The sequence below is a fragment of the Lates calcarifer genome, linkage group LG4, assembly GCF_001640805.2.
Source record: "Lates calcarifer isolate ASB-BC8 linkage group LG4, TLL_Latcal_v3, whole genome shotgun sequence".
In the NCBI taxonomy this organism is placed as follows: domain Eukaryota; kingdom Metazoa; phylum Chordata; class Actinopteri; family Centropomidae; genus Lates; species Lates calcarifer.
This window is the reverse complement of record NC_066836.1, coordinates 11,362,526-11,375,563: the sequence shown is the minus strand read 5'-3', so window position 1 is coordinate 11,375,563 and position 13,038 is coordinate 11,362,526. Positions and strand designations below refer to the sequence as shown.

Here is a 13,038-nt window from a genome sequence, read left to right as displayed (position 1 = left end):
AGAACGGGCTGATTGGAGGCCTAACGGATGAGACTCAACAACACTTGGAAAGGCGCGATGTTAGAATAGGAACTGGATATTGGATTTCAAAGACACAAACAAGATTCAGCAGGCAGGGGAGGGGAGCGCTTCCCCTTATGTGTACGCTGCGCCGCCGTTCTCACAGGAGCCAAATACCTCTCTGGGTGAGGCGGGGCCGGTGATCAATAAACGCGAGAAAGTGGCCGCTAGTCTTGATCCTAATTAGTGCAGGGTAAGAGCAGATTAGCTTGCACCTGAGCCCCTATCTCAGCCTTTCTCAAACAACAACTCCCTTCCAATCAGGCTACCGAGAAGCACCAGCATCAGCATAATTCAGGGATGTGCTGTGGGTCGGTGAAAGGCGCCTCAGTCAGCTTTTTCCCCACATCTTGTTTATATGTTCATCTCATTGCGGGAATATCAAGCTCTCAATACACAGAAGACCAAAAATAAAGCAGCAAAAAATATACACTGTAAGGTGGGGACAGGTGGGTCCTTCAAAGAAGGGTGTGGGGAGGCTGATTAGTGACATCGCCACTAAATAATGATGGCTTTCATGGAAGCTGAGGGATTAACTGTGAACCTTTATTATCACAGTCAAGTCAGTTAAACACACAGAGTTCAGGGAAAGGTTAGGAAGAGGAGACCGTGAGATTAGTATGTGTTGGTAGCACTGACTGAGTGTGTGTGTGTTTGTGTGTGTGTTTGTATATATGTGAGACAAGCCCCAGTCTCCATTCCAGTGTTGTGAACTGAAAGCTGCTATAAATAGAAAATACTTAGTCCTTCATAAGCCTCTGCCATTCTATTTTCATCTGAACTATACAGCTGGGTTGGATATTTTAAGTTAATTTTTCAAATGCATCCTATTTTTGGAGTCTCACCAACTGATTTGAGGATTTAGATTCAAAAGAAGTGTATCAATATACCTCTAGTGCAATTTCTGCTTCCCTTAATAATCTCACACCCAATCTGAATAATGCCTTGCTCAAAATGCTCGACTCTGTTGCTCCTCTTACGACCAGAAAATGCACTCCGTTTTCATATGAGGCCTGTGCAAAAAAACAGATTTACAGAAAATTTGAGCATAGGTGGCATATTGACAAAACAAGAGACTTTTTGCCTAGCCTGGGTCAAGAGTTTTAAGGAGTACAAGCATGCACTCTCAGCTGCCAGGACAGTATATTTCTCTCAGTTCTCAGATAAAAAGTCACTGGTCCACACTTCTCTCAGAACGATGTCTGTGAACCCTCTCAATGCTTTGATGGATGCAGGCACAGTGACTTGGATCAACTGCATTCTTTCACAGTTTGAAATAATTTCCCCTGAGGCCTTTACTAGCCTGCCTCTGAACCCACAACCTGCATATTAGACACCATGTACTCTACTGTTTTTAAGGAACTGTTTCCTGTTTTAACTGGAATAACAGCCTCACTGTTGTATGCCCTTCGTTCACAAGAGCATGAGGTCACTATGACCTTGACCTTTGACCACCAACATACTTTTACCACAGCATACTTTTTCAGCTTGGAGAAGCATATTGGTATCCAAGGGACAGTGCTTTCATGCTTTCATTCATACTTTTCAAGTAGAAATCAATGGATAAGATAAAAAATTTTAAAAATCTATATGTATCCCCTTGGTGACACCATTAAATACTGTGCTAATTTTCATTGCTACACTTAGGATACACAACTATATGTCCCTGTAAAGCCAAATGATGCTTCCTAACTCCTAAATTTTGAGGCAGGTCTACTGGGGAAAAAAATGGATGGATATGAACTTTCTGCTGTTAAATGCCAACAAAATAGATACAAATATACAAAAATGGATACAAATATGGACATTTATTTGAGAATTTGAGTGTTAGCACTGATGGCCATCAAAAATCTTGATGTGATTTTCCATTCCAGTCTCATGTCAGAGCTATTACCAAGGCATTATTTATTTTTTATTTTTTTTAAGTGGTAATATGGCTAAAATCTGACATATTCTATCACAGTGTGATGCTGAAACTGTAATCCATGCATTTGTATCTGTCAGACTTGATTATTGTGATGCCCTTTTTTCTAGTCTTCAGCTTAATGCTGCAACTATATTGACAAAATCTAAAAATTCATACCCACTCTGGCCTGTCTTCACTGGTTACCACTGCAAGCTAGAGCTGATTTTGAAGTTTCTTCTTTCAACTTGTAAGGCCTTGCATCAACCTACTTATCTGAGCTAATTATACCTTATACACCAACATGCTCTCTTTGCTCTCTCAATGCTAGTCTCCTGGTCATTCCTTCAGTTAACAAAAAATCAGTTGGATTCAGAGCATTTTTGCCTGCCATGCCCCTTATCTCTGGTCCGGCTTTCCATTACATGTTAAAGATGCATGTTCATCCACATGCATAATAGCCTGCAGTTTATTGCATAAACTAGATTGAATGCTTTTTTTAAGGTCTGTTGTTCATGGTCCTCCTGCATCTTGCCCTTGTTTTTATTGTGACACTTTTTCAAACAGTAGACACATCATATATTTTTAAAAACCCTTCCATTTTAAAAAATAGATACTGTGCTTGTGAAATGCCAGAATGAGCTATGCCATGCCAAACAGACATTGACAAGCTCTGTGTAACTGTAAAGCTACAGTATGTGTATCTGTGTAACGTTCACGGCTCCTCACCCAGCCTGACCTGGTTTGGTCTGACACTTCTGCCAGTCTGTATACAAAAAGAAAATCATACCATTACACATACAGCACGCACACACACACACACCCGGTGCAAGTACATGTACACACACTCACACAAATGCACACTTATCCAGCTGGCCATCAAATACAGCTCTCAGACTTTTCCAAACAGAGAGACTCCAGCAAAATAACTCACGGAGTCAATCTCACACACAAAGACACTCACATTAAAACCAATATATGCCTCCACGCTCACACACAAAAGCCATCTCCCGGTCGATCTACCTCCTCATTCAAAGAGACGGAAGGATATTTGTAGAGCTGCCACCAATGATGATGACTCTATTAACCCAAAGGCTTTTGGGTCAGACAAGGACTTTTCCACTTTCACTATTCCAACCATCCCCACTACATTCATGAATGAGCTGTAGGAGCAGGAGTTGGCAGCCTTGTTCACATCAGCTCCAGAAATGACTGCATCAGACGGCTGAGATTTCTCTTAAGTGCCTCTCCATGTACTTTTTCTCCTGATGACAAATGGGACTTGGCCTTCCCTCTCCTCGGAGGGAAGCAGCAGTAATAGAAGGGGAAATGAGGAAATCTAATCATGGCAATGATGATGATGATGATGATGATAATATATATTAACAGGTGGGGATACTTTATGGGAGACAGAAGGATTTGATTTGGATGCTAATTGTCGAGCAAAGAATGCAAGTGGTGAGGCACCACACTGGAGACGGAATAACACTCGAGAGGAAATAGTGCTGGTTGTTTTCTCAGCACATGTGCTGTATCACCAGTGTGGACCAACTGTGGCACATTTGTGGTTTTGTTTTGTGGTCCTGCTATGCTGTGTGGACTAAAAAATTTATAATGAGAGTGCTGAAACTACAGTGGGCATGAAATGAACTAACCCTGAGTGACTCCCTTGAGATACCAAAGATGGATTGCGGACCTGTGTGTGTGTGTTTGTGTGTGTGTATGTGCATGCCTCTCTCTCTCACATGTACACTCTATAGCTCTCTGGAGATAACTCCTTTATGACTATCATTACATTATCATAACACTGTCTAATGAACATGACCTTCCCCAGCTAATTTGAATGACTCCTGGCCCTCCGTCTCGCTCATTTCCACTGAATGACTTAACCATGTTAGTCCAATCACTCAATGAAGATAAACACTTTAAAGAAACTGGAGCTTTTGCCTCCGAGATGCACTAGGTCAGTGTTGTGTAAAATTGGGGGTTACAAGATAAGTCTGAGAGACCACAGGATGATTAACAGGAGAGCAAACGAGACCAAAACATGTTTCTTTTTTTCTTTGCCCTTTTCCATGTTACTCACTGAATAATAATTTCTTCAGGACTCTGAAAAGTTCTTAAGTCCCCTTTTGACCAGTCACAGCTGGTAAACACATGTAACCTGTGACCAGTTGACACAAGCCAAAAGAGTAGAGAATGAGTAAAACCCCACCCATGACGGGTATTTTTCTACTCAAGCAATCACCTAAAAAAAATTTAAAAAGAAGAAAAAAACACACAAATAACATTACCATTACACATACGACTTGTCAAGATCCCTGTAATTTATCAGCCAGGACAACAGTTTCCATTTTCAGCAGCATCACAACCGAGGCTGATACCGTTTCTTCAGCCCATCAGAGCTGTGACAACTCTGAGTTCATTGATGGCGTTACTCATGCATACACTGAGAAGAATCTGAGCAGATACAAGGTTGTTTTCTGCGTGCCTCTCAGAGTATGGTTATGTCTTACTATCAAAGCTACATCTGAGATAGAAAGCGACATGCTGGCATCTACTGTTCACTTTGGGTACATACAGTACAGTACGCTCCACTGTAGCCCATCAAAAGCCACTGAGGGTTTCTGACACAAAAACAGCGACTTATTTCTAGTGTTTTATTGATTATATTCTGTATCATTGCACTGGCAGTTTCAATAGAATACATGACAAGAAGTTGTGCGTTTTATGGGCAAAAAGCCGTTTAACAGATTATGTTATTAAATATTATATGATTGCTTTCATTTTTAAACAATTTCCATCTACATTGATCAAACACATAAACACATGTTTTGAAAAGAGACACTGAAAATGTGTAAATGTAAAATATGTAAAATGTAAATGTATCATGAATAATCCAGAATATGCAACTATACTTATACTAAACACAGTCAAACAACATGAGACTGAAATAATGCTGATTCAGGCTAGGACTGGAAAGACGGTTTCCCTCTCTGCAACCTCTCTAGGTCACAAACAAACTCGGCTAAATCTCTGTAACAATGGCTGACTTTCACTCGAGGTTTAATGCGAGCATTTGGTCAAGGTTGTGTAAACAGTTTCGAAAGGCACAAGATTATGTTACCGTCTCTACATCTGTTCATTTGGTGGAAACAGAAAAGAGGAATACTCTGCATTGGCACCAGGAGTAATATGCTGTTCTCTTCTACAGCATTGTTTTAGGGCACAGTACTATTTAAAATATAACAGTCCCTAAACAGTATAAGGAATAACAGCATCCCCCGCTACCTGAGGAAATGTTTTCCTATGTGCAGAACTACACACGTCGTGCATTCCCTTTCTTATATCAAGCTGCATAGTTCCTGCTAAGCTCTAAGCAGCAAATATGTAAAACATTCAAAGTCCCATTTCCAGTTTAGTGAGCTATGTATTCAAGTATTAAAAGGTCCATCTCAAAACTCTTAAAATGCTAAATTATTTGCAAAGCTCACCATCTCAGGCAATAACAGCTAAACTGTTTGTAAGGCAAAGCTTTGGAAAAATCCTGTGAAACCCTACAGATTTGGACTGCATTAGACAAGAGCAGAAGCCACCGACTGCTGTCTGTAAAGTCAGTAAATAACCTCTGACTCATGTTGTGCCAAAGCTGGAGGCAGTGTAGTTCCACATGGACCCTGGAAATGGTACCTGTGCCACATCACACACAAACACACACACACACAGAAAAAAACAAGGAGACACACTGAAGGTCAGAATTTTAGGTTAACGTGTAGGAGGTCACACGCTGAGTTTAAAGTGCTTTGGAGTGGGCGACTGATTCAAGGTTAACAAATATTGTTAAGAGGCCTGGATGTTGCCTGTGCTGCCAGTGGATGTCACTAAAAACCATATTCATATGCATCATTACCTACCACTCTGTTTTCACTTCAAATTTATGTAATTTCATGCTCTTTTTTTTCCAACACACTCCTCTGTGTCTCTTGACTGACTTACGTGAAGTATTCCGTTTTCGGTGTTGCTGTTGTGTTGAACTCTGCCACTGGTACGCCTCGGGATGCAACCCGCGGACCAAACATGGCTGCTGGGTAAACAATTGAAGATGCGCCCACCTGAAGGAAAACAGGAGAGGGCACTGACACAGGTGTCAACTTGAAATCCACTGTACAGTATCAGAGATGCTGAACAAATATTCTGTTATATAATGACATTACACAAGCAGAGATTATGACATATACCCATGTAAAAAAATAAATAAATGTGGATAACTCACCACCAGACAGAGATCACAGATTTCCATCTCTTTCTCCACTTTGGTCAGGATATGAGAGTCCAGAGTTTCTCCAAAAAACACCACGTTGGGCCTCAGCAGACCGTGGCAGTCACTTTCGTCACACCTTGACACAGCAGCGCCAAACAGCCCTTACATGATTAACTGTGTCATACTGTATCTATCACAGAATAACTGGCTGTACCAAGTAAGAGTAAATCCATGCAGACATAGTCACTGATCAGGATGTGGGCAGAGATGCAACATTGTTGATAGTTAAAACCCATAATGGATGAATGAAGAAGTTTTCTGTTCTATGTAATTCAATAATGAAGTAGAAATTAAGGGTCAGACCAAGCACTTAATTAAAGCACTTGCCTAATGTGATTAATGGTTCAAAGGTACCTGTGTTCCTTGCATGCACCACAATATGTACATTTGAATTTAAACTCAAATGTCTAAAGTGGAAATTTGAAATATTCACAGCACAACACTGCCCCCAAGTGGAAGCCCTGAGTTCACTATTAGTAATATGGGACTCCAGTACAGTTTAAGGAAGAACCAGGTTTCCTCAATGCATTATGAATACACTTAAAAAAAATAAAATAAAATAAAGATGGAGATAAAGCTTAGGCTGAGAAGACTGAGTTAAGATCCAGGACCAGAGCTGATGGCATGGAATTTGAACTGAGCTTTTCATTCAATTTGTTTTCATTCAATTTGTGCTCACACTGATTTAATAGCCGCAAATCATCACACAGTCACACTTCATTCAAGGAGCATTCTGTAAGTGAGAGAGAACCTAGTAGGCACAGTTAAGAGCTCAGAAACAAAACTGTCATGTACTGATGCTATATATCATATTATGAATGCAACAGCCACTAAAACGAACTTTAAAGAAGTGAGAGATGCACAGCATTGCTTCTAGAGCCTCTCGAGCCAAAGCAACAGGTGGTGAGGGAGAGCTGATCGGGAAGGAGCAGCAGGTCCAACAGAGGCTCAAAGCATGGCAGGTGGAGGGTGGATATGGGGATTAATGCAACTCATGTCTCACAAGAATACCAAAATAAGTGCATTTATATACCTCTTATCTAAAGAGTGCAACTGGTCATACACAGAGATTCCACAGGTTCATTCATGTTCTTCTTTCCCTTCACAGCCTTCATTTTTTAACATACTCACATCTGCTCTTTATAGGCTGAGAAATATACCATATAAAACCTGCACACACAAAATTAAGCAACCCAAATTCCCCTCCTGGTGTCTGCATAACACCCCCACCCCACCCCCACCCCAAATGCATATGCAAGTAGAAGAGAGAGAGAGAGACACTGCTGAGATGTACTACATATTTAAAATGACAGGCACAGTTTGCATCTTAGAAGCAACACAAAAAAACTTAATAGGTTTGACCCTCAGTATTATTTATATAAAGTGACATTAATCCCACCTTGGCAGTTTATCCACTGGAATCTGGGCATCAGCAACATCTGGGCCAGGAGCACTGTGTATTAAGAGAACAAATATAGTGGGTTAAATAGCTCTTTATCCAAACGGGTCAACCTGAAGAGATCAGGCTACAAATCCTGCATGTTTATCAGTGTGTGTGTATACACCAGAGATGCTGCCTCTTACCCTTTGCCCTTTAGGGCAGCACATATGGGGCTGCGCTTGTTCACGGTCACATGTCCACAACTCACACAGCGCGTCTCCATCAGACTGCCTGCGGTTACACACAGAAAACACAGCTGTTTTTCTTTTAGGCCCTCAAGAGTCACAGAAAAACATCTCCCTCTCCACAGAGTTTGTTGACTACGACAGTCTCATGTCCTGACTCTTAGAGTCCAGACAGTATTTGGACACTTACACATTTTTGCTACTCATTCAATTTGAAATTAAGTATGAAAACAGAAATAAACTGTCTCCTTAAGAATGAAATGAAAGAGTCAACACTTGAGCTGACATCATTACAGGATACTTTTTTGAGGTGGTCCTCTGACATTAAATTAGGGACTAACTCTGTGGGCTCATGGGATGTTTGTTTGGGAGACCAGCAACTATGAATCACAAAATGTTTCCATATCCCAGTCAAACCATGAGGTATACTATGATGCTGTCATATTTTCCAGTAAGCAGTGACTATGGAGGAGCAGATTCTGGATTTCAGTTATAATTTACTATAGAGAAATGAATCCTCTGCATTTACTCTGCTAGAGCATATTTGTCTTTAGATGGCAGCTTACTTAGATTCAAAACTAAAAGGAAAAGGAAAAATATGAATCAGTTCTATTTTAAGGTAGATTTTTCCTTTGTGTGACAGAAAATTTTCTCCTAATCAAATTATTCCAAAATTACTTTTATCATGTTGATCATCTCATGTGGAATTTCACTATTTAAGTCTGTTGTGTGGTAGTTTTTAAGGTTTGGCCCAACTCCGCCTCTCACCGTGAATCCTGAGGATGTGTTTGGACCCGGCCTGTCGGTGAAGGTCGTCCGTGCACTGGGTGATGATGACCACGGAGCGTCCCTGTTTCTTCAGCCGGGCCTCACACTCCGCTATGGCCAGGTGGGCAGCGCTGGGCTTCTTGTTCAACAGCAGCTCCCTTCTGTAATGGTAGAACTCCCAGACCCGAGATGGGGTGCGAGAGAAGGCCTCTGGAGTAGCCAGGTCCTGTGGATACATCATGTTTTCAAAGGCAATAATTAGACAGATAATGAAATGCAGCACAGATTATGTTTAAACACCTCAATTAGGAGGGAGATTATATATTTTGGATTAAGGATAACTGTTGATTCTTTCCTGGAGGTAAATCCTGCTACAGCCCACGACATGAATCCAGATTATGCAACAAACACTATTTCTCTCTTTAGTGGCTGTTGCTGCTGAGATAAATCCAATGAGCGGTGAAGATGTATTATGTAAACATAAAAATACACCCACTCCACAGCAACAACTCTGAACTGCAGCTGGAAATCAGACCAAACACAAGACTTTGACCTACATAAAAATACAGGTAAACAAATAAATAAATAATACAGTCATATACAAGTGTGTGTGTGTTTTGCTTTTCTATAAATTACTTGAGACTGCCACTTCCTCCACTTCTCATTTTCTCCCCTGAAGGTTGGTACTCCACTCTCTGCACTCACACCTGCGCCTGTGATGATGACTATGTGCTTGGCTTTGGAAAAGGTCTTCCGGAATTCAGACATGTCTGGGAAAACAAAAGGAAAAACAACATATAATTAAGTCCTTTTTACATGTCTTGATATCTAAAAAAAAAAAAAAAAACATTCTGTGATTGAGCTATTAACATCTCAGATTTCACAGTAGTCCTCCCAACAATATGTTGTGCAGGGAGGATGCTGCATGCTACAATATATCAGTTTTTTTTCAGTATTACAATTGACAGCGTTATAATATTGGAGTTATATATCATAGTGTTGTTGGTGCCCTTTCAACACCTGCATTAGTAAAATCAGGTAAGCATTAACCAAATATTCAAAAATATAGCATCTAGTAATCCATGTTTAAGTATAGGAAGAAACTAGTTGTTTGTTACTCATTAATCAGCAGTGATTACTTGATTGATTTCTTAGGCATTCCTTAGATGCTGCTCAGATGTTTGTGTACTGCGTTGTTAAGTGTTACTACAAACATTTCCTCTCTGTGACTCTTCAGTAAAGGGCTGATATATTGACCCAACTCATGTGAAACCAACATTTCATTTTACCTGAGCTGGGTCTTGCTGTGTCCATCAAAGGTCCTTTTATCACATGACTGGAGCACATGCGAAGACCAAGGGCAAACACAGCTCGACTTTGGAGAAGCATCGTCGCGACTGTTTAGGAAGAGCAGATAAACTGGGGAAAAACACAAAGGACAACACAAAGAGAGTTATTGTGTAGCCCAACTTTAAAACCATAACTCATGCTCTAATTTTCACCAACTAAGTGTTTTTACTTGTAGTTTGCAGAACAGATGTGCAGACTTTCTCTGATTATATCAAATGTGTTGTCCTTTTCTGTACTGAATATGAACATGGTAAATCATCCTTCAGGCTGAACTCTACTGGAGTCAAATATGGATCTCTTTGCAAAGTCATGTTGTGCACCCAAGCAATGTTTTATTTTAATCCTGACAGGGATCCCAAAGATTCAAGACATGTCAAAATGTCGTGCTAAAATGATGCACAAGATGGCAAGAATATCTCCATTTGGTATAATAGTGCAGACACAAAGAACATAGTGTCTTGTTTTAGGTATTTCACTCACAGCTGCAAAGAAGTGCAGGAACAAGAGCTTTCTGAACACAGCATATGTTGCATTGTGTGAAAAAATAATAAAAAAAAATATTTAATTAATTTAAGTGGAAATATCAGGATACAATACTATAACTGATTCCACATGCGATAATGAATACAAGATGTGGCTGCAAGAATGCATGTAATGTAATTGTGCAATCAGAGCATTGATACCCTGCAACAAAACTGTGATAGCCTGGATTTCGCCACCGATAAGGCAACAAATGTGCCTAAAACATATCTTATGACGGATAGGTTGGCTGTAAAAGTAAAAGGCAGGTTTTGAACGGTCTGCTTAGAAAAACTACGTTTAAAAACGCAAACAATAGGGCGCGTCCCACCGGACCAAACAAAGCTAACTGTGACAAAACTGGTTTCACAAGCTGCTCAGCCAAATCAAAGAGCTGTGGATAATCTGCACGTTGCCTAAAGTTACGCCAAAGTTGCTGCTGTGGCTGTTTGTTGGAGATTTTGGCGATAACTAACCGACCACTTTAAGTACAATAGGAGATTGTAGAGTCCATTACAAACTCATAAAATATACGGTAAGCGTTAGCTAAACGCTGCATGTAACGCGGTGAGCTAAGTTAGCTAGTAATTAAATCTCGACGTGCTCGCTGTCACATAAGCACGAACTCACGTACACATCCAAACGTGCATAACTACAGCAATTTCGGCTGAAAACAAGAGCCATACCTGCGTATTTAAATGAACATGCCTTACTAAGTTTGGAGTACTTACCACGCTCGGCGATGTTTCCTCTTTCGGTGCAGAAAGTCACGCCAAGTGTAGTTGTTTACCTCTGTTTCTGCATTTAACACGCGAGGCCGTAAACGTATCACACTGTCGCGAATCCTGCTCCAAAAATGCACATAAACTGAAGTTAAGAGAGAAAATAATTGTGTTAAATTGCGCCATCTGGTGGGAGACTGCCGTAAGCGTGATTCATTCAGGATGATTCATTCATTCCCCTCAAGTTACAGAGCAACACTCGATGATACACCCAAGACCAAGTAGGCCTATGATAATCCGTTTTTGTTTGTTTGCTTGTTTGCACCAAACTCAAGAATCTAACACTGTCAGAACGATGCAAAATAAAAAATAAATTTCCGCTTAAGTCTCGCCATATTTTGTTTTTACTTAAATCTTTTCTTGTAGTGGGACACAAAACGATATGAACTGAACTAAACTGAAGAAAGAAAGAAAGAAAGAAAGAAAGAAAGAAAGAAAGAAAACTGTAATAATCGCCTTCAAAATCTGCCTCCTCTGTTTTTGTTATTTTTTTAATTTCATATTTTCACCTCTTTTCTTTTTTCTCACCATATATATATATATAGGCAGTATCAAATATATATATATTTGATACTGCCTACTTTTTTCCCATATTTTGCCATTACACTGTATCTCTGCCACGCTCCACCAACGCCTCTCTCTCTCTCTCTCTCGGTGTGTGTGTGTGTGTGTGTGTGTGTGTGAACTCCCTCCTCCCCCCCATCAACAGCCTGCCTCCCAGTGTGTGAGAGCGAGTGGCCGCGGTTCTGCGTCTGCCCCAGTCGGCCAGCAGCAGTCATCACTGGACACTGGTTCAAATTGATGGCGACCACTCCAGACAGCAGCACAGACCGCCGACCGATAAGGAGACTCCGCTCCAAGAGCGATACCCCATATCTCGTTGAAGCCCGGCTCTCCTTCAACCTGCGGACAGGTAGGCGCGCACCCATCCATTTATCTATGCATTCATCCATCCATGCTGCCCCCTCCAAAAAAGAAAAATCTTCCTGTTAGATGTTTGACCAGATGTCGTTGTGTGGGTGGGAAGGAGGGGGGGATTATAGCCTAAGATACCCTCCTGTTTTACACGAATGAAACATTACCACACAGCCTGTTATTCATGTGGACTTGTGTTAGAGTTTTGCTGCTTTATCCCTCCAAAATTTATTAATGGATGGCTCTTGATATTCCTGTAAGGCAGGAGGAATTGTGAAATGTTATGCAACTTTGTGGACTAACGCTTGTGTGACGTTTGTGGCGCAAAAATCGTTACAGGGTTCAGAAATGAAACATAATTTTATAGCTTTAAATTCTCTTTGTGTGTTGAATTTTGATTTCGTCAGCGCTTGGTAATTGCCACCACTGTAATTCAATGCAGTTACATAATGTGAAGAAGCTTCAACGTGACCTGTAGTAGCCTAAGCTTTTGCCAGTGGTTTTGTTGGATGCACAAAATCGGATGGGATATCCGGTTTGTTCAGCATCGTTTGTAGATTTTAATCACCGCGTTTCAAACTGTTGTAATAGATCCCGCGGTGATGCTCGTGGTGAATTGTCTTCTTGTCTCCCATCACCCTTTACAAACCGCGTTGCATCCCCTGTTACCATGGTGACTTGGCATTTTATGCTGACTGAGTCAACAGGATTTAGATCTTTTGCACTACAGTGTAATTTAGACACAGTACAGTACAGTATCTGTTTTTAAAATAGATTTCATGTCAGTCACTTAA

At 40.7% G+C, this 13,038-nt stretch overlaps 2 protein-coding genes across 2 annotated transcripts in view; one reads left to right on the top strand and one right to left on the bottom strand.

Moving 5' to 3' along the window:
* Positions 1-4,609: 4,609 nt before the first annotated feature.
* On the bottom strand, positions 4,610-11,420 carry LOC108883417 (NAD-dependent protein deacylase sirtuin-5, mitochondrial). The gene is made up of 9 exons (XM_018676524.2): positions 11,279-11,420; positions 9,968-10,097; positions 9,315-9,448; positions 8,679-8,904; positions 7,869-7,956; positions 7,684-7,737; positions 6,237-6,360; positions 5,960-6,075; positions 4,610-5,653 (listed from the first exon to the last, which is right to left on the bottom strand). The coding sequence occupies exons 2-9, from the start codon at positions 10,065-10,067 to the stop codon at positions 5,578-5,580; spliced, it is 918 nt and encodes a 305-aa protein (XP_018532040.1). The 5' UTR covers positions 10,068-10,097; positions 11,279-11,420; the 3' UTR covers positions 4,610-5,577.
* Positions 11,421-12,010: 590 nt separating this feature from the next.
* Positions 12,011-13,038, top strand: part of LOC108883416 (phosphatase and actin regulator 1) — a 43,876-nt gene continuing 42,848 nt past the window's right edge. Inside the window, exon 1 of the mRNA XM_018676521.2 lies at positions 12,011-12,242. Within this exon, the coding sequence (XP_018532037.1) occupies positions 12,131-12,242 (112 nt within the window). The 5' untranslated portion in view covers positions 12,011-12,130. The remainder of the gene's footprint in view (positions 12,243-13,038) is intronic.

Bases quoted from the DNA above. Each gene is read 5' to 3' on its own strand.
- LOC108883417 (XM_018676524.2), bottom strand. From the start codon at position 10,067: ATGCTTCTCCAAAGTCGAGCTGTGTTTGCCCTTGGTCTTCGCATGTGC. The intron at 9,449-9,967 runs GTAAAATGAAAT...TTGTTTTCCCAG, and splicing joins CACAGCAAGACCCAGCTCAG to ACATGTCTGAATTCCGGAAG. The intron at 6,361-7,683 runs GTGGGATTAATG...TGCTGTGTCAAG, and splicing joins CCAGTGGATAAACTGCCAAG to GTGTGACGAAAGTGACTGCC.